A 21337-nucleotide genomic window follows, 5' to 3' on the forward strand; every position below is an offset into this window, starting at 1 on the left:
TCTAATATACATGGAAAGCAAAAAAAAAAAAAAAAAAGACAAGATCTCCTGAGTAAATTGGGAGCATGGGGACCATGGGAGAGGGTTGAAGTACAGAGGGGAGTAGAGAAAAATGTATAGCTCAATAAAACAAATTTAAAAAAATGCTCAAAAGTTCTTAACTAAGGGCCCAGGTAAATGCAAGACAACAGAAGTCCACAGCTATTACTCTTATTGGGTTTTTAATTGTTAAAAGTTCTTTCAGCACAACTAAACAAATCAACCCTATGAAAATACACACAGGCAATTCTCCAAAAGATTTGAAGCTCCCATATTTAATTATTTAAAAGGTTTTTTGATTTAATCTTAATTTATCTGTTTGGGTGTTTTACCTGAGTGTATGTCCGTGTACCAGTTGTGTGTCTGGTGCCCTCAGAAGCCGGAAGAGGGTATCTGACTCCCTGTAAATGGAGTTATAGACTGTTGTGAGCTACCATATGGGTTCTGGGAATTGAGCCTCGGTCCTCTGGAAGAGCAGCAACAGCTCTTAATTGCTAGGCCATCTCTCCAGCACCCTATCTAAAAAAAAAATTTAATGAAAATATCTGGGCCAGAACAAACCAGAAAATTGTGTCACTTGAAGAAGCTTTGTCTTAGAATCACAGTCACTGTATTTAATAACTAAGACTAACATTAAAATCAGAGAATGAGCCTGGTGGTGGTGGCACATGCCTCTAAACACAGCACGCAGTAGGCTGAGGCAGGCAGATATCTGTGAGTTCGAGGCCAGCCTGATCTACAGAGCAAGTTCCAGAACAGGCTCCAAAGCTACAGAGAAACCCTGTCTCAAAGAAACAAAAATCAAAAAATCAGAGAATGACCAGCCCTTACTGGAAACACCAACGTGTGTGTGCTCCTGGTGGGAGTGGGGCCTCATCAGTGTAAAACACACATACTGGTACGCATACTCTTACACACTCACTCACACCCACACACACCACAAGTATACACACACAAAAAAAAAAAGAAGCGTACTTTATGTTTTTATCAACAAACTTTTTGTTTTTGTTTTGGGGACAGGGTTTCTCTGTGTAGCCCTGGCCGTCCTGGAACTTACTCTGTAGACCAGGCTGACCTCAAACTCACAAATCCACCTCACCTGCCTCTGCCTCCTGAGTGCTGGGATTAAAGGAGTTCACCATCATTTCCCAGCTACCTTCATATTTATTAAGTTTACAAGAGTTTTCCTATCTGGGAATTTTAGAATCTTTTGCACAATATTCTGGAAATTGGTTCAGTCCCTATTTTCTCAGCTCTCTCTCTCTCTCTCTTTGCCTTCTATTGAGACTTTTGGAGAGGAGAAAAGACTCAGTAATGTGGGGAACGTTGGGTGGAAATTCTTGACTATTCCCAGCAGTCTTCATAAATAAGATTATCTCTTAGATTTGCACACAGACGTATTAGCATCATGACTGCAATCATGGAGAAGATGAATGGCACACGGGCATGAAGACAATTTAACGAAATGAGTTTCTTCCCCTTTGAATACTTTGAAGAGGACAATCACTGGAGGACAGAGACTTGTATTTAACCAGGTTATGAAGCACATCATCTTGATGATATGCTCTTGGCACTAAGTCCTTAATTAGAAATTCCATGAGAGCTGCTCCCAACAGGTGCCCCAAGACAAAATGATGAAATGATCGAGAAGGGAACCCCTTGCTAAGCACACAGCACACAGGCTCGGATGAACGGGAGGGAATAACGTGTCGGTTGTACGAGAAGCATCATGACGGTGTGCTGGATTTTGAACGAGAGCGTGTCCGTTGTGGTGGTGGTGAGTACCACTCCCCTTAGTTGTCTCTAAGAGTCACTCGTTCTCAGGGTGGCGACATTTCGAAAACAATTAAAGTCTGGAAATACAAAGTGAAGTGTGAGACTGAAAACTTCTTAGCAAACATTCATTGAGTCTATTTGATTTACCCTTGTAGAATCATGCTAAGCTGTTTTCCTGTTCAGTTCATTCTTAAGTATTCAAGTCAAGTAGTTTGTTTTGCATGATATAGAAGTACATCTCCCTAACAAATGAAGCTTTTAGTTAGCCTGTAGATTCGTCATTTTTCTAGAATTCTTTAAAGATGTCCCACCTCTTCTTACCATGGCCAATCCCTGTTGACTAAGGAGAGTCTAGGCTTATCAGGAAATACTTTGAAGTTGACCCCATGCATTTAAAACAACATTAACAAAATTAGTCACTTCTTCTTATTTGTAATCACTGCTAAAATCCAATTTGGAAGAAATAAATGGAACAATTCTGATGAATACTGACAAGCTCTCCATAGCATCTGAAAAGATGAAGAAGCCCAAGTGATCCTGAGTGGAGGAATTAGGGGTGGACAATGACATTGATCATGTCTCCTTTTGTTCTATCCTAGCTCTCATGGTTGGCAGTAAATTTCTATCTGTTTATTGACACGTTCTGTTGGTATTCTGAAGAGGAGGCTTTCTTTTACACGCGAGTTATTCTGGGTGTAAGTAGCTTTAATGACAATCTGTTATTGTTTCAGAAAAGCCTTCTATTTTTCCGAGCTTCCATGTTTTCACTCTCCCTCCTCTCCGTGTCTCTAACTTGTGGACAGTCTACCCTAGCATGGGCCCGAGCATCTGCGGCGTGCCTCAATTTTAACTGCATGCTAATTCTGTTACCTGTCAGCCGGAACTTCATTGCACTGGTGAGAGGAACGAGTGTGGTAAGTACGAAAATATTTTAAGTAAGCTCAGTTGTTGTTTATTCCTAACATACTGCAACTGAAGGCTGGAGAGACAGCCCAGCAGATACAAGTGCTTTCTGTACAAACCTTAGGATATGAGTTCAAATCCCCAGAGTTCATGTAAAAAGCAGGGTGTATTTGTGTGTGTGTGTGTATGTGTGTGTAACACCAGCACTGCTGTAAGTCAGAGGCAGGAGGCTCACCAGAGACTAACTGGCCAGCAACCTGACTAACTCCAGGCTCAATAAGGGAATAAAGCAAAGTCTGAAAGAGTAGGCAACCTGATATTCTCTGACTTTGGACTGTGTGCATACCTACACACACACAAACACACACACACACACACACACCCCTACACTCGATATGCAGACCCCATACTCACAACCCTACATACACACACACACACACACACACACACACACAAAGAGTTTCTACAAGTGTGATTGGAAAACATGTTATTTCCTATAAAACGCCCAGTAATTTGTGCTTATATTAGTTAAAACCGAAGGTCAGTACATGAAATTTGACTTTGGTGTTTGTTATTGGCACTGGACTGTCACTCCACTGTTTCTCACGCGAAGATGAAAGGATTATGACAGTTTGAGTTGCAGATATTTCTGACTGAAGAGAGATAAATAAGATGTTGAGACAGGCTTCACTTGGGGAGCATCCGAGTTCCTACCGTAACCACCATTCCAGGGCCTGGATGGAATCTGGTGATTCTGACTGATCAGGGCGTGGTAGCCATATTTATTTCACCATGCAGGAAAATAAGATTGCCAGGCACCTTTATCAGAAGAAATACTTCACTGTGGAATCAGCCCAGCTTAATGAATATTAGTCATAGATGCAGAGCGGCTTTCTTTACATAATAAGAAATAGTATCTGAGTCACTAAAAACACATGGGGGTGGCAGTTATGGCTTCTGTGTCCTTTAAGCTGACTGAGGCATGGCTATAATGTATATTTAAGAGCTTTGAGTTATAGCCAGAGATCTAAGAATTCCCACACTTGGATTGAGCTGAAATTCTAGAAAAACGGGTAAAAAAAAATTGGTTTTTCTATCAATTGCCATTGTCTTGTAAATCCTGTGTCCTGACCTGAAGGAACACAGAGGTCAGTGGAGTCCAAGTCTTGACCTCTGAGGTCTCAGGGGGATGTTAGCTCTGCGTCCACCCCTCACTCATCTGTTCTTTTGTTCTGATACTTCAGTGCTGCAGAGGACCATGGGGAAGGCAAATGGACAAAAACCTCAAGTTCCACAAACTTGTTGCCTACGGGATAGCTGTTAATGCGGGTAAGAGCTTACTAATGGTCTTGTTCGTTACTATCTAACTTCATAGTTTTTTTCCATCTCTCCAAGTCTAGCCTCTAGAGAAAAGAAACTTTGACCTTTTATCTGACCACATGAAACCTTGTCTTTACATTTTTTTCAGTTTCTAATCTATACTCAAATGAGTTTTTTCCATTATCATGCCTCAATTATCAAAGGAAAGTTATTGAAATTTCCTTTTGTTTGTGAATAAGTGGCTCATTTGTAATACAACGATAGATACCTATTTAATTGAGCATTTTACAATTCACAGAATCCAAAACTAAAATCAACTTATATCCAAAATCTCACTCATATAATCAAAAATGGCTACTGCCGTTTAGGGAATGTTAGACACAGTATAGTGTTTGTCTTAGTGTGGTAAGGATACCTTTCCCTTAGCTCTGCAATCGGAGGCAGAACAAGGAGAAAAGAAAAGAGTGGTCATGTGAACTGGATTCTGACGAGTATTGAGTTAGTGAACATAAAGGACACATGAAAAAATATACATTGTGTAGTCATAGGAGCTGCTACTCTCCCTGACACACTGTCATTTAAGTAGAAATTAGTGTCTGTGTTCAAAGTTAGACACCCAGGAGGAAGAAAAGGATGAGAGGGGAGGCTGACTTGTGGTTTTGCTGGGAAACAAAGACGTTGAAGTAAAGGCCACCAGAACCATAAAGAGTTATGATTCAGGACTCTTCCTCTCAAACTAATTTAACTATAAAATGTTTTCCTCATTTGTTTTTATTCTCTCATGCATAAAAAATAGCAGAGTAAAAGGAACACTCAAAACAAATGTGAATTTAATTAAGCAACAAGACATGACAGACGGTGCCCGAGTGCCAATTAACACAAGTTTGGGTGTGCAGTGAGACGAGTCTCCCCATCGATTGTCTTAAACGCCAGATCAAACCAACTCAAGATCCACTTTACAGAAGGGCTTTGTGGTTTGTGAGGAATTTAATGTAAACAAAGTCAAGCCCTAGAGAAAACAGTTGGCAGGTGGAGGGTTAGAGACAAGGCAGGTCTAGCTGACCTCTCAGGGCCAGGAAGGAATGCTGCAGAATACACCTGTGTGCTTAGAGCCCTTGGAAGTGAGTAGCAATGCCTGTATACAGACATCAGCTTGGAAATGGAAGTCATTGCCACACTCTGAAACTATCAAAGCTTAGAATTAATTTCCCCTATCCCTGCAGTGGGCAGATTCCAGGCACAGACCAGGAAGCCAGAAGGAATTCTAGGAATCTCTGGCTTGCTTTAAAATCTTCAAAATTCCTTATTTTTAGCTGGGCGGTGCTGCGCACCTTTAATCCCAGCACTCGGGAGGCAGAGGCAGGTGGATCTCTGTGAGTTCGAGGCCAGCCTGGTCTATAAGAGCTAGTTCCAGGACAGGCACCAAACCTTGTTTCAAAAAAAAAATCCTTATTTTTGTATTAGGAATAGAGATTGAACACAGTAAAGGGGCAAAAAGGATCTTATTACTATGCATAGCTTAAAGTCAGACTCTGACAAATTGTAAAGATGTAGGGGAGGAGCATCAAAATCCATCAGAAAGGGACATAAAGGCTACATGAAAATGTGAGCTGTGGAAAGGCTTTCTTCTTTAAAGCTCTGAGTTTATATTCTTTGTATGTACTTATAAATCGATAGTATAAATGCATAGTAACATGCATTGAATGTCTCCTATGAGTTGAGAACCCTGATAAGACCTAGGTCCCTGTGATCCGAATTGTTTCAGAATGGTGTGAAATTTAGGGTGAGCAGTATTTGCCCAGCATCACGTGTCAAGATTCTTTTATTGTTCCTCTGTGGTTGGCTATGTGAGCTCAGAGTGGGTCTCTTCAGCATTCTATGGAATTAAAAGAGCATCAATAGCAATATAATTGCTCTGCCTCAGTGAGATGTATGGATTAAATCTACTTGGGGAATCTGAAGAATACAGGGTTATTCATTCACTTACTGTAATTGCAAATAAGGTCAATCTAAACCCCAGGGCATGGCAGATTGACTCCTCTGCTAACTTGCCACACCCTCATTGCCTTTTCCCCTTGGGTTGTCTTCAGAGTCCTGGATGCCTTGGCTTAGATGTTCCCTCTGCCAAAATCCCCTCTCCTTCATGGTCCTCCTTGAGTAAGGCACTACCATATCAAGGACCATCTGTCTGACCACTTGTCCTAGATCCCTGCTTCCTCTACATGCCACACTCCCTAAACAAGAGTGACAGTCCTATCTCTGAGAGCCCCGGATGCCTGGGGTATCTCTCAAATCTTAGCAGCCTGGTCACTAACATAAGAAGACTGCAACAGATTTGATCAAAGCTGGACGGGTGGCATCTACTCACATTGGAGAGAGGCTGGAGAGATTAATAGGAAAGGGTACAGGACACAAATGCCCGAGCTCTGGGTGGATGGAGCAGGGTTGGAGAATGAATGGATTCAAAACCATGCTAATCATTCAAGATCATAAATTCACATTCTACTGCAAGGAGAAAAAGCAGGATGTTCTTTCTCCCTCTTCCCCTCAAAAATCTCCGAAGGGCATTAGTATTCTTTCCAGCCCCCTCCTCTCGAACTCCTGCTGCTCGGCTCTGCTCCTGGACATCTCCTGGGGCTCACCCTGCCAGGGTCAGAGCTGTATCTCCCAGCAAAGTACCCTCATCCGGTCTTCCATGGCAACCAGCCCCACTGCTGTGGTTTCCAGCCCAACAAAGGCAGGCAGGGTGGTGGAAAGGAAATGCTCTCCCTCGTCCAATCCTTGACAAAGCAATTACTGCATTTCACATTAGCTAAGAAATGTGCCTAGCAACTGTGCTTTTGGAGGGGGAAAAAAGCAAAGCCCCAATTTCATAGCTACACCTTGCTTTCCTCATTCGTCCTTCTGGCATATTCACGGGGGAGCAGCTGCAGTGTCCCTGAGCTTATTTTATTAGCCTCGCCCATTATGCTGCTTCTCAAACGGCCAACTGGCTTAATAGAGGTGTGTAACCTTGGAAGAAATGCATCCGCGGAGAAGTTTGCATGCCAACCTCTAATTTCTCATCCGTTCCCCTAGAAGTTGAACCACAGACTCTAATTGGTGGGATCACTAAAGGATGTAATTAGAGACTGGTGGATGTTGGCTCGGGAGGGGAGGGAAGAGGTAAAACAATGCTATCTCTAATCAAGGGCATCACGGAAAAGGCAGTGACAGGAGCCATTTCTTCCTGCCTTCCTGCTTGCCTGCCTACGATCAGCACAACCCCCCTCCGACCGCGAATAAATCGTGTTCAGGGACCTGGAAGCCCACTGGTATAAAAATCGTAGTTTCACAGCCTTTACGTTCTTATTAACGTGGATCCTTCTGGATTCCCTGGTCCATGGCAGACCCTGAGGACCCCTCCAATTGAAAAGCAGTACTTGGAGCCTGGGTTTCCATCAACGGAAGTTGTAAATTGTGACCCACACAGCTCTTTCTGCAAATTCTGCAGCTTGTGTCTGCCAGGTTTCAGGGGTGTAAAATTACCCTGAGTGCAACTCCTGATGAGTTGCTAAAATTAGTTCGCAAACATCAATAAACAGAGCAGGGGCAGGTTGAGATGAGAGGCTACCGAATAAAGGTACTGAGAAAATAATGATTTGGAGCTCCCAAGGTAGAGACCGCCCCAAAGGCACAAACTCCTCCAGATCTGACCTCTAACAAATTGCTACCAACCAGTTCACCACTTCCACTGGAGGTAAGCAGAGAGTCAACAAGACTCTACTCGGAGTCCTGCCTCGTAGGTTTTAATGTGACTTACAAACACATGGCTCACAGCGTGCTGGAACGCATCGGTTCTCTACCAGGTCCCGCATTGGAAAGGCAGCCAGATTCTGACTTCAGAAGCACGGGGGAGATCCTCTCCTAGGTCCTCGCTTCCATGCTACCTTAATTAAGGCATGCCTAACTCCAGCCCCTCTGCCGTATCTGACAGGCAGGCAGAAGGGTACTAGAATTGACCCCTTTCCAAGATCCCCCCAATTATTCCCCCTTTGATCTCCAGGGGGGAAACCAAAAAGGAAAAGAAAGACATAAATGGCACTTTCTTGGGGCGACTAGCTCTAATTGTAGCCTTTATGATTTTTTTTTTGTCTGCTCTTCAATAAAACTTCTTTATTTGAATTCAGAGGTTCACAGACCAATTAAATGCGCATGCACAGCATTGCCAAGATAGCTGGTCTCTTGAAAAGTATTTGGGTGAGAAAATAAAATTGTAGGAAGACCGGCTGGCAACCCGGTAAGTCGGGGTGGGTTACGGAAAGAGGTATCTTGAGCTCTTGCCAGGCACAGTGAAGTATACCGTGGAAAGTCGGCAAGGGCACACAAGGAACTCATTTTCAGTTGGGGCATTGGATTCAGTGCAAGAGGGAAGCTCTCCCATTTAAACCACTCACTGTGGAGTTCTAGAAACAAATTAACATGAATTTCACATCTATAGATTCTCTTTGAATGATAAGCATTTTCAATGAGCTTCAGAGAAAGCACCACGTGGCATCACGTTATGGGAGGGATTTAAGATGTTGTGTCGGGGTGGCATGGGCATGTTTTTGCCCAATCTACCCATTTGACAGATAAGAAAATAGAGGCAGAAATAAACCAGGTAACTAAAAAGCATCCACTTTGGTGTTATTTCTGCTAGACACTAACACCCAATCTAATATGATCGAAAGTATCTCAACAATGGTGAGGCTAGAAACTAATGCATCAGCATCTTATACCCACTACAGAAAAACTGCCACATCACAATGTTTTGATTGTTAATATTAAAAAGAATAAGTTGTATTTTTTTAGAAAAAGGGAGAAAATTCAATGTCTGAAAGGAAAAAGAGCAATACCTATCCTGTGACCTCCAGGTCTCAGAAATCCTGAGTTTAACAGCTCACAGATCTATTTCTAGTTTTCAACTTAGGTCAACTCTAAGAGGAAAATAAAGCATTTACACGATCAAATTGGGCTCGGGGTTTTTTTATCCTGAGGGTCCCTGAGTTAACTAAAATAGTATGTATTTAATCTACTTTGTTAAACCAAACCAAGGTGGAGAAAGCAGAAGCGAAGAAACATGGCAAAGAGGCATGGCAACAGAAGAGAATCAGTAGCTCCATGTCCTAAGTCAACCATCCCACATACTTTAGTTTAATACTATTAGATTCTCTTGTGGAAATCAACTAATCAGAAGCAGATTGTGATCATCAGCTCATTACAAGGGAGAGGAGTGTCAGAAAAAAAAAAAAAAAAAAAAACATTTCTTCCTGACAGCTGGCGATAGATGGTCCATCGGTAAACAAGTCCCTTAATATGATATGAAAATCAGTTTCCACTCCCGGGAAGTGGGAATGCTCCAGTACCTGCCTCCCTGGAGGGAGAATGAAAGAAAGCAACGAGAAAGAAGTGAGTGGGGGGAGGGGTAAATGGAAACAAACAGGATGACTGCGGTGATGACCTCAGACACCAGGGCAGAGCCTCAGCTTTAGAGACAGGGTGCTGCCACACCAAAGGACCCCAGGAAGACAATCCCAGTGTGATCTAAGTTCACAGCAGGAGCTATTTAGAATAAATAGCAAAGTTAGTCAAAATAAACAGTACGGCCCGGGTGTGCAAAGACTGACCTCGAGGTCACATAAGCTGGTTTTCATCCAATCTTTGCCAATGTCCTTTTGAATATTTGTCTGTAAAATGAGGCTTACTGCCTGCAGATCAAGTTAGGTGACAGTGTCTGGTCTGCAGTAAGTATTCTGTCTATACTAGCTATGAGAGGTATAGCCTGATTTTTAAAATTAGGTCAGTTATCAGAAATTTAGAAATTATGGGTGATGTCTGTGTTGAATTTAGCAAGCGGTTCCCATTTTACCTATGCCATAGTGTAGAAGGTTGATGCCCAGGAGCCTCTTTCTTCTTGGATTCCTGGGCTGAGCAAGGGACCCCCTTTACAGACGTGGCCACATACGGTGATGGAGTGGGAGTATTGATCATTTTCATTCCTCTGTGGAAATATCTGATGCTGGGTATTTTATAAAAAAACAAAACAGATTTGTTTATGAAGTGGAAATACTGAACAACGTGGTGCGAGTTCTTTCAAGCCGCCCCGGGGTTGTGCTGCATCATGGCAGAAAGCACTGTGTCTAGGCCACACAGAGAGGGAGAGATCACTGTGACACCTGAAGCCAGAACACAGGAAAGGGTAGCAATGGCCTCTCTTTGGAACCACCTCTTAACGGTCTCATCACTCCTCAGCATTGCCATGCCAGTGTCTCCACGTGACCCTTAGCAGGGACAAACTACATACAAACATCACAGTTCCTAAGGAGACAAAACATTATTTATTGGATGAAAACTTCACTGAACTCGTAAGAAGGCAATAAAAATCAAAGCTGTAGAGACACTATCACTTTCTTTGGGGGAGCTTCAGAAGTTGCCTGACTTAACTTTCAGCTTAAAGCTTAAAGAAAAATATGCCAGAAATATACATCAGTAGATACAAATCTCCAATCAGAAAACAATCAATTGCTTTCTTGACCCTTCCTTTTTAATCCCTGTCTTTCTGTAATCTCAATGTCATTTAGCAAATAATCATGAAATATTTACTGATGTTAAGCTGAGGTTTCAAACAGGGACAAGCCTTGATGAGCCAAAGTCCTTTGGAGACACATGAGCATAGACAAATGTTCAGAACAGTACTTTCTGAGAAGCTGTAATCAAAACATGGTGTGGGTGTGTGCACGTGTGTGCATGTGTGTGCACTTGAGGAATGTGTGTACGAAACAGCTTTTGAACTGAGTCTTAAAGCACAAGCAGAGCTTTGTCATTCAGAAGAGGAGCTGAATTTGACAGAAGGAGCTCAGTTTACAGAAAAGAAAATTCTGCTAAATAGAAGATGGAATTTCTTAATAACAGCGCAGCTATGACATGGGCACCAAAAGAGCAGCGATATTCAGAGAAGTCTAGAGTGTGCATTCGTACCAACATACATGTCTTGTGTGTGTGCAATCATACTTGCACATAAGTGTCTTGTGTGTGTATTCATACCTGTGCACATGTGTCTTTGTATACATTCAGACCTGCACATATGTGTCTTGTGTTTGTGCACTCAGACCCACATGTATGTGTCTTGTGTGTGTATTCATACCTGTGCACATGTGTCTTGTGTGTGTATGTTCAGATCCGTGCACATGTGTCTTATGTATGTACATTCAGACCTGCATACATGTGTCTTGTGTGCATGCATTCATACCTGTGCACATGTATATATGGGGACCAGAAGTTGGCATTAGGTGTCTTCCTCTCTCGTTTTCGACCATATTTTTTGAGACAGGATCTCTCCATGAGGTGGGAGCTCACCATATTTCTTGGATAGACTGGCTATCCAGCAATTCCAGGTTTCAACCTCTCTCCCAATCTCTGCCCCACCCAGTACTGAGGTCATAAACCTGAACTGCTGTGCCCAGCTTTTATACAGGTGTTAGGGACAGACCAGAAGCTGCTTGGGTTTTTTTTTCCCCTTCATTCTGCCCCACCTCCAATCACAGCGGTCAACCATGGAGAATAATGTAACACACCCACAATGTGTACAGACTACAACAGTAGCTGGCATGGCTACTTCCCGTTGAGGATGCAGAAGATGCTATGGAAGTGGGAAAATAACTATGTCCTGAATAATGAATCCTGCATTCACACTGGAGTCTGACCACAATGGTGTGTGTCAACTGGCCACCCACTTTGGTCTCCATGGAGATAAGGTGAAGGCTGACTTCCTGACAGAGTTCCCGAGCTAGGAGAAAGCAGCATAGATGCAGAATCCTCAGATCAAATCATACTGCATCCTTGAATTTATCCTCTTTGCCTAGCACTTAAACATCAACTCTCAGAATTAAATAGCACACTTCACTTAACAGTACAGAGAGAATATGTTTGGTTCCACAAATACTGGATGTGGCTCATTTCAATTGTGTAAGAATCATCTGTGTGTGTGTGTGTATGTGTATGTGTTTAAGCATATATATATATATATACACATATATATGTATATACCTATACACACATACATGTTATAATATGTGAGAAGAACAGAAAATATGTCTGAAAAAATGTAAAGACACTCTCTCCCTGGCATTATCCTATATGTCAAATAAACATATATTGCAGTGAATGATGCATCATATCCTGGAATAATTCTTTCTTATTTCTTCAGGAAGCTTTGTGTTTCCATCCCTATCACTATATCATCTTTCCTTATGAATTATCTTGTCTACATAGCTGCCTTGCTAGGACTACTGTTGTGCTATGATGAAACACCAAGGACAAAAAAGCAAGTTGGGGAGAAAAGGATTTATTCGTCTCAACCACTGAAAGAAGTCAGGGCAGGAACTCAAACAGGGTAGGAATCTTGAGGCAGGAGCTGATGCAGAGACCATGGAGGGGTGCTGCTTACTGACTTGCTCCCCATGACTTGCTCAGCCTGGTTTCCTACGGATTCCAGGACCACCAACCCAGAGGTAGCTCCACTCACATCAATCAATAATTAAGAAAATGTTCTACAGACTGGCTCACAGCCCAGTCTCATGGAGGCATTTTCTCACTTGAGATTCCACCTCTCAGATGACTGTGGTTTACGTGGCTGACATAAAAGTAGCCAGCACAATAACCATGTTCAGATATCAGGACTTACATCACTTCCAAAATGATCATATATTTAAAATTAAATCATAGTAAATTGAGATGGCTTTATTTTTTAATATAATTAAAATGCATGTGACAAACCATTCACCATATGTCCCACTCCACTCAAGACACTGGGAAAGATGCGCAGATAAATCACTTATTCTTGTCGGTTGCCAAAACCAGAACAGAAAAACTTAAGGTAGCAGCATGGCATTTTGAAAGAGCTAGAAGGGGCGAGTTTGATACAGCCTGTGCTTGATGTCTCTTCATCCTCAGCGATCCACATTGTGGCACACTTGTTCAACATGGAGCGCTACCACCGAAGTCAGGCCAAGGATGCTGAGGGACTGCTGGCCGCACTTTCCAAACTTGGCAATGCTCCAAATGAGAGCTACCTCAATCCTGTCCGCACCTTGAATACGGTGAGCTCTTGCATGGTCTTGCTTCTGCAGAATCCTTCTCCTCCCATCCCCATACCGAGAACAATAGATTTCAAAAGCTTTACATAAAAGAGCTGGATAAAAGAGGTTTTTGCCAAATGCTAATGTCAATTTCACCTTTCTTTTTTAAAAGCTAGTTGTCCAACCATTAGCATGACTGGAATGATATGGGCAAGGAGAAAACACACTCTGCTTAATTAAATTACAGTGAAAGTACATACGTGATATCTTAGGAATGCAGAAACCTGATAAAGCCCTAATATTATGAATTTTGAAAGTGGCTTCTGATTAGATTTCCTTCACTGATGTTAGATTCATAAAGCATCCACCCTCCAAATCCAGAAGTGATGGATTGGATGCTCCATTTTCAACCTGCAGATTGTTTTCTGGGTCTGTTCTCTGCACCTCCTATTCTGGCACATGTGTGATCAGCTAGTTTGCAAAATCCAAACATTGACCAAAGAAGGTCATTTCAGAATGATAACTGTATGGTTAGTGACTCCATTAATGGTAATATCTAAAGGTACAGAATAGCAGTGCTTCTGGGAAGAAAAAATAAAATCAGCCACAGAATTCTATGGTAATGGTAAAGTCACAGCATCCTATGGGTAAAGACTTTCCCTTATCCCACCCTTACATCTTCTCTTAATGGTTCATCCAAACATTTTTCTATGGACTACCATATTGGAACAAAGACCAGTTTTTTTGTTTTTTGTTTGTTTGTTTGTTTGTTTTGTCTAGAAAAAAATAATCTGTTTTCCAAGAAAAGTCTTAAGGCCATACACCCCATCGATAGGAATCTCTCTCTTTGTTACTACCTGGGCCCTCTCTATAAGCCGTGGTTTTGCTCAGGTTCTTTTATTTGAGAAGGAAAATTCAGATTCTAGTTAGGAGGAGATTCTTCCAAGTCAAATACTTGATTCTCTCATGAAGGCTTCCAACATCAGGCCATTAATAAACCGAATTCCCTTTTCTTAACTGGCAGCAATTAGAAGCACAAATTTCCTAGCTACAAATCAGAGCTGCAGATGCCCTAAGCATGCAGAAATGCCTTCAATGCCATTTTGTTGGATTTCAGAATATATCTGGCCACCTGTTTGGGTCTACATTTTCTCCCTACTAAGGCTTTACAAAATTCACTGCTCACGAGAGACTCAAGAATAAATCTCAACATCTTGAAGAGACTATGCAATAAATAGTGTTTATTATAAATAACCTTTAAAGCAATTTAACAAGCTAATTAAGCTACTTCAAACACAGTTGTTTCAAAATTTTAGAAGCAACATACTAGGTAAGTACTAATTAAGCTCAGAAGCCCCTTAATTTGGGTATTTGGAGAGATGATTATCAATAACTCAAAACATACATTGAAGCAACTCATAGGTGATGCAGCGGGATTATTTTAGACTATTCACGGCAACTCAGACCAGTCCAGAAATGTATCACAGGGAAACAAGGAGAAATCTGTTTTAAATAATAATAATAATAAATGAATGATTTGAAATTAGCACATTAAATGTTGTAAATTGACTTCTGAAGTTCTGAGTACACTTACAAAAAATATTTAAAATGTTTTGCATACACCCTCTTCCAGTTTATTCCACTCTCCTACTCTGTGACGAGAAGAAAGTAAACAATGGAGAAATCCCTGTCCAAATTACTACCAGATCTCAAAGCAGCCCAAATTAATGAGGTTTTACTGACAAAAGATACAGTGTGAGTTTACTGAGCTGTATTTGGTTCAGTGATGGGAACACGGGGCATGAATACTAATGACTAAGCAAGAATATGGGAACGCACAGTAGAAACTGAACACCTTGCGATTAATATCCTCAACGGCTATTTCACTGCCCCTCTCACTCACGGGTCAGAATCCTGCCCTTTGGAGGCAGATAAGAATAGCTGTACCCTTATTGATCACAGAGGATTTACCCAGCCCCGTTCCAAAGCCCCCTGAGAGAATATGGAGCAAGTGCAAGTCATGGTCGTTCCAATTAAAAAGCTAGAGCAAGGCAGAGCCACCAGGGGAGCAGAGCGTGCAACTGCTTTATTAGGAGCGCCCCTAAGGAGCCTCTCCCCCCAAAAAAGTGTTTATTAATGTTAAGATGCAATTAAGCGTGGCGAGCCGTATTTTTAATCTTAAAAATTAAAAACTTGAAATTCGAGCTCATTCTGTAGCATTGTTCTTCAAATGCTTTTTTAGTACCGATTCAAAATAGTAGTTTTGACAAGAAAATTAATTCGTGGAAATGGAAAATATGTACTTAATGGCGGGGTGTTTTTGTAAAACTTGAGCAAAGTAAATACGCATGGCAAGACAGGGGAAGAAGGAAGAATTTGCCCAGCTGGTTTCTTCAAGTGCACTTGCACGTTGTTGAGGTCCTGTGCACTGGAGCAAAACACTCTAAACTGCTCTTTGCTTGGTTCCTCTAGTACTGATCCTGATCCAAGTGCAAAAACCCCAAATATTGGCCGGGCGGTGGTGGCGCATGCCTTTAATCCCAGCACTTGGGAGGCAGAGGCAGGCAAATCTCTGTGAGTTCGAGACCAGCCTGGTCTACAAGAGCTAGTTCCAGGACAGGCTCCAAAACCACAGAGAAACCCTGTCTCGAAAAACCAAAAAAAAAAAAAAAAAAAAAAAACCCAAATATTAATTTGGTGGCCTTTGCATCTCCTAGAGCACAACCACTGAGCTTCTAATGACAGTCTCGGGGATCACTGGCCTGGTGATCTCTCTGGCTTTGATCTTGATCATGACCTCTTCAACCGAGTGCATCAGACAGTCCTCTTATGAGCTATTCTGGTATACACACCATGTTTTCATCATCTTCTTCATCAGTCTGGCCATCCATGGAGGAGGGTAAGTCCATGCTATACTCCAGATGCTTGGTGTCTGTGTGTGTGTATATATATATGGTGAAATTGTGACCAGAGCATCAGTGAACATGGTTGAGCAAGTATTTGCCAAGTCCTTTGAGTACATGCCAAGGAGTGGTATAGCTGGGTGGAATGGCTGGTCTATTTTGAGTTTTTCAAGAATGTTCCACACTTGTTTCCATAATGGCTGCCCCAGTTTTCAACCCCACCAACAGTGAATGAAGGCTCCCTTTCCCCTGCAGCCTCACCAGATTTCTCGTCATTTGTTTTCTCAGTCTCATCCATTCTGACAGGCTGAAGAGGAAATCAAATCGCAGAGTAGCTTTAATTTGCATCTCTATAATTGCTAAGGATGTTCAACGCTTTGAGATATTTCTTATCTGTTTTTATTTCTTCTTTCGAGATCGCTCTGTTCAGATCCATATCTCAATTTTTTTAAACTGGGTTATTTTAACTCTGGTTTTTGACTTCTTTGTTTGCTATGGACATTAATCCCCTATCAGATGTGTAGATAACAGACATTTGCTCCTACTGGGTAGCTTCCTCCTGGCTTTATTGTTTCCTTTGCTGTACTTAGCTGTCTTAGTTGCTTGAAGTCACCTTTGTCAGCTAATGGCCTTAATTCTTGAGTGAAAGGAGAGTTCAGAAAGTCCTGTCCTGCATCCAAATCCTGTAGGATTCTGCCTGGTTTTTTCTAACAGTTTTGGTGTTTTCAGGTTTCACACTGAGGTCTTTGATCAATTTGAAGTTGATATTTGTGTAAGACATATGGGTCTAATTTCATTCTTCTACATATAGACACCCAGTTCTCCTAGCATCTGTGATTGAAGATGCTGTTTTTCCTCCCATGTTCATTTTTGTCAACTTTATCCAGTACAAGATGGCTGTACTTACATGTAGTTGTTTTGTGTCATGGATCTACATGTCTGTATTTGTACCAGTACCATGCTGTTTTTGTTACTATGGCTCTCAATGTATCTTGATATATGGCATGGTAATCCCCCAACATTGTTCTTTTTGCTCAGGATTGCTTTGACTAGCTGGGGTCTTTGGTGGTTCCATATTAATTTTAGGATTTTTCCCATTTCTGTGAATGATATCATGGGAATTCTGATTAGGGTTGTGCTGAGTCTGTAATATAAAAATGGCTATTTTCATGGCATCAGTTCTCTCAATCCATGAGCACGAGCAGTCTTTCCATTTTTTAGTGTCTTCTTCTTTTTCTTTCTTTAGACATTTAAAATTTTCACAGTAGAGGTCTTTTACCTCTCAGAAAGTTTATTCCTAGGTATTTTTGATGCTACCATTAATAGGAATGTTTTTATAGTCTCCTTTTCAACGTGTTTGTCGTTAGTCCATAGAAAGGCTACTGATTTCTGTATTAACTTTAGGAAGAAAACTCTTGATTTTTTTTTTTTTTTTTTTGGAGACAGGGTTTCTCTGTAGCTTTTTTTTTGGTTCCTGTCCTGGAACTAGCTCTTGTAGACCAGGCTGGCCTCGAATTCACAGAGATCCGCCTGCCTCTGCCTCCCGAGTGCATAGAAAATCTTCCTGCAACCCTTGAAACCTACATCCCCTGTATTGAAACACGAGTGGATCCTAACGGGCAATCACTTGCTGAAGATGTTTTTGTACATAAATAATATTTCATAAGGAGAATGCTGGAGTTATTGCAATCTTGCTGAAAGGCTTATTTGGGGATAAGGATCTTATTTAATCTCCTCTTGACATAGTCTGAAGCTACTGTTTACTTCAAAAGTGATTTTGCAAATTCTGTACAAAATGCCGAGTAGATGGAGGATTGCTGGAGGCATTAAAGCTCCTTAGTCTGTCTACCTATTACGCAATGGTATAGATGGACAAATTTTAAACTTTTTATTTTTTTGATTAACATACATATGGAATGACCTAGAACCTCCTGTAGATACCATGGGGAAAATTGCCTAACATCTAAGAATGAATGTACCGAAATGCATAATGTCCACAATCTGGTTTCCACTTACCATTCACCCACCTCAGGTGACCATTATTTGTGCCCTGGAGATTCACCTGACTCAAATGAGTGTTATCAAGCTTCAAGAAGCAGTATACAAGAAGCGGAGTCAGAAGCTAACGTGTTGTTTCTAACTGACACCCGACTGGTTCCAGGAGCATTATTGTTGCTTTCCCCTCATGCCCTACAATGCCAAAGGAGACGACCACTCCACAGCCAAACCAGGACATGTATCTCTGGGATGCTGATGTTTCTTGGTCTATGAGAAACTAGTTTCTCAAAATAAACCAATGCATCTTCTTCATAAGCACCTAGGAATTGGGCAGCTCCCAGATTCTATTACCTCAATGCGTGGCCCTTTACAAGTCAGAAAAGTCATCCTGAGAGTTGATGCCAAAGCATTTTGCAAAGGTCAGTTAGCCATGCATCTGTAACAAGTGCGATGGAGTAGGATTACAGGACTCTTTCTCCAGCGCACCATTCATTCAGGGTTCTCTCTCTACTTTTAAATTTATCAATACAGCCTCAAAGACACATTTCAAAGTGACCCGTTTTGACCTTGTCAAATGCTAAGCCCACTAGAGGTCACTGGGGGAAACAAATACCATTATTCTGGGCACTTCTTTGGACTTATTCTCTTGAAACTTCTAAGCGCTCAGATACAAGCTAAGAAGGGTAGAAGTTAAATCAATCTGCAAAAGGAACCAATCGTACGAAGTTAGCCAATTAGCCCAAATCAGCAATCAGAGCGAGATGAAACCTAATTAAATTCAACAATCTACAAAAGGATGTGTTCAAACAATTTCCTTCATTATGAATTCTCTAATATAGACACTTTCAATGTGACACAGGGTACCACAGAGAGGGTACTTCTTTTCTAGGATCTTCAAAGTTACCCAAAGCTTTTTAAATGCCTATTTTTAAAGACGCTGAGGGAAGTGAATGACAGCCCAAGTTTCAAGAGCTGGGAGTGTTTTTCTGGAAGCCACTGCAGAGTATAAATCTGTGTAAAGACACCACACAAAATCAGCCTGACATTTTCATGCTTTTTGTTTTGTTTTGTTTTGGTGGCGTGTGTGTGTGTGTGTGTGTGTGTGTGTGTGTGTGTGTGTGTGTGTCTAAGTCGGATTGTTCGAGGCCAAACTCCAGAGAGTCTCCGGCTGCACAATGTCACCTTCTGCAGAGACCGCTACGCCGAATGGCAGGCAGCTGCCTTGTGCCCTGTGCCTCAGTTTTCTGGCAAAGAACCTTCGGTAAGAGTGAACCCAGGAGCTTATTTTAAAAATAACTGTCCCCACAGTTAAAATAACTAGAGCTTTTATAGGCTTGAAAAAAGAACCGCCCATGTCACCACTAGATGAAGCCAACTCTTTATTAAGAGGGCTAATAGAGAAATCGAGTTATGGATAATTTTAAAAGCAATTTACTGCCAAAGGCACTTTATTCAGCTTTGAAATGTGTTCTACTCTGGCTTAAATATGGATGTCTGATATTGCAGGACTTCATAACAGCGGAGTAATGGCTCTGAGGGAGTTAGCCTGGTGGCTCGCCCTCCATCCTCTGCACCCCCACTCTCCCTCTGCCTGCCTCCTGAGGATCTGAGAGGACCCAGCCTCTTCATGAGCCTACCCTTCTTCCCTTCTACAACTTTTTGCAGTCCAAAGAATTAGGGGTGTCCAATTACTTTTGTTCTACTTAAACTCAATGCTAGCCAAGAATAGATTTAATTCATCTGAGTATTAATTCAATGATAGTGTCCACAGATTTTGAGAGTGATGTTTTCTGGGTATGCGGCAGCCACTGCAGTTGGTGACATCAGCAAACAGGAATAATCCTCCCGTTTGATCTCCAGTGCATTTAGAAAGCACACACTGTTGGTTTAACTGGGTGATTGACATGTGGCAGAAAATAAATGAAAAGATCACATTAAAGGAGGAGGAGGCCGAGGCTGCAGCGCAGTTGGTAGAGTACTTGCCTAGCACGCACAAAGCACTGAGTTTGAAGCTCAGAATCACATAAACCGGGCATGATAGCATAGTCTGTAACTGCAGCATTCAGACCATGGGAGCAGGAGAGTCATCATAGGAGTTGCCCCAAAAACTAACCATCCTGGAAGACGTAAAACCTTGTCTCAAAACAAAGATGGAAAATGAAAACTAGGGGGTGACAAGTGCCCAAAATATGTATCATTTAAAATGGGATAATAGAATATAATAGCATATAACCTACTTAGGATTTAGGAAGTTAAACAATGACATCAGAAAAATACAAATAATTGCTTTTTAAAAAATTCTCAAATACACTAAATCCAGTGCCATGTTTTTGGGATGAAACTGCTGGGAGAAATGTTTAAAACCCAGAGATGGGAGATACGTGCCCATTGGACTGTGGTCCTTTTAATGGCTGCTATAGATTGTCTTAGACTCAACTCTCCGTGGATAGATTGTCTCTGTCTTAAACTCGGCTCTTGGCAGCCACTATCTGGCCTGCATATTAATGAAGAACGTGAGTACCTCTCTACAATCTTCAGCCCCAGCATCTCCATTAAAAAATCAATACTCTCCCACACTTCATGAATACAGACCAGGGGCTGCTCCCAGCCATGAATGCCGACATTAGTTATGATGAAGAAGGGGAACTTCCCCATCTCCTGCTAACTCCCCAGCTACACCTCTGTGCACCCAAACGCACAGCGTCACCCTTTCCCATTATTTTTAATGGATCCTGATCCAAAGCGTCTGTGGGCTGTGCAATTACCGCTTGGCTGGGCTGGACAATATTCCCTCTGATGTCTTATAGACACTGAACCAGAAAGGCATTCCAAGGACACTGAGGGGTCCCCTGCTTCACTGCCCCAGACCTAACACCGCTTAACAAGACTCCATTTAGTCCTCTTTGCCTCTCTTTCCTGGGGCATTTTTAATGAAGATTTTTGTCTGTAGAAATAGCCATCAGTGACACAATGTCGAATCAGAGAACCTTTTCTCCATCACCTTGTATAAACTGTCCAGAGAAATCCCCTGCCCTCTTTTCTCTCCCTATCTCACAGGCACAAAAGCCTGCAGATTTGAGAGTTGTTCATGCAATAAGTCTATCTTGGTCCTCCTTCACCAAGGAATTAGCTCATTTTCCCATGCATCCGAATCATACTGCTCTGATTTTTTCCACTTTCTAGGAACAAGGTTAAGGGTAAGAGGGAACGTTTGGACCAGGGAAGAGCCAATCAGTAAACAACCATCAAGTGGTATGTCACCACGCTTGCACAGGACTTACTCAAGGGACACTTACACAA

At 41.8% G+C, this 21337-nt stretch overlaps 1 protein-coding gene across 1 annotated transcript in view; it reads left to right on the top strand.

Annotated features, from left to right (window-relative positions):
• The first annotated feature begins 1753 nt into the window (after positions 1-1753).
• The window catches only part of Nox3 (NADPH oxidase 3), a 61712-nt gene continuing 42128 nt past the window's right edge, over positions 1754-21337 (top strand). The window contains exons 1-7 of the mRNA XM_057762617.1: positions 1754-1816; positions 2415-2510; positions 2619-2729; positions 3963-4047; positions 13012-13157; positions 15854-16035; positions 19169-19298. Coding sequence (XP_057618600.1) covers positions 1769-1816; positions 2415-2510; positions 2619-2729; positions 3963-4047; positions 13012-13157; positions 15854-16035; positions 19169-19298 — 798 coding nt within the window. The 5' untranslated portion in view covers positions 1754-1768. The remainder of the gene's footprint in view (positions 1817-2414; positions 2511-2618; positions 2730-3962; positions 4048-13011; positions 13158-15853; positions 16036-19168; positions 19299-21337) is intronic.

The sequence above is a fragment of the Chionomys nivalis genome, chromosome 2 (genome assembly GCF_950005125.1).
Source record: "Chionomys nivalis chromosome 2, mChiNiv1.1, whole genome shotgun sequence".
Lineage (NCBI taxonomy): Eukaryota > Metazoa > Chordata > Mammalia > Rodentia > Cricetidae > Chionomys > Chionomys nivalis.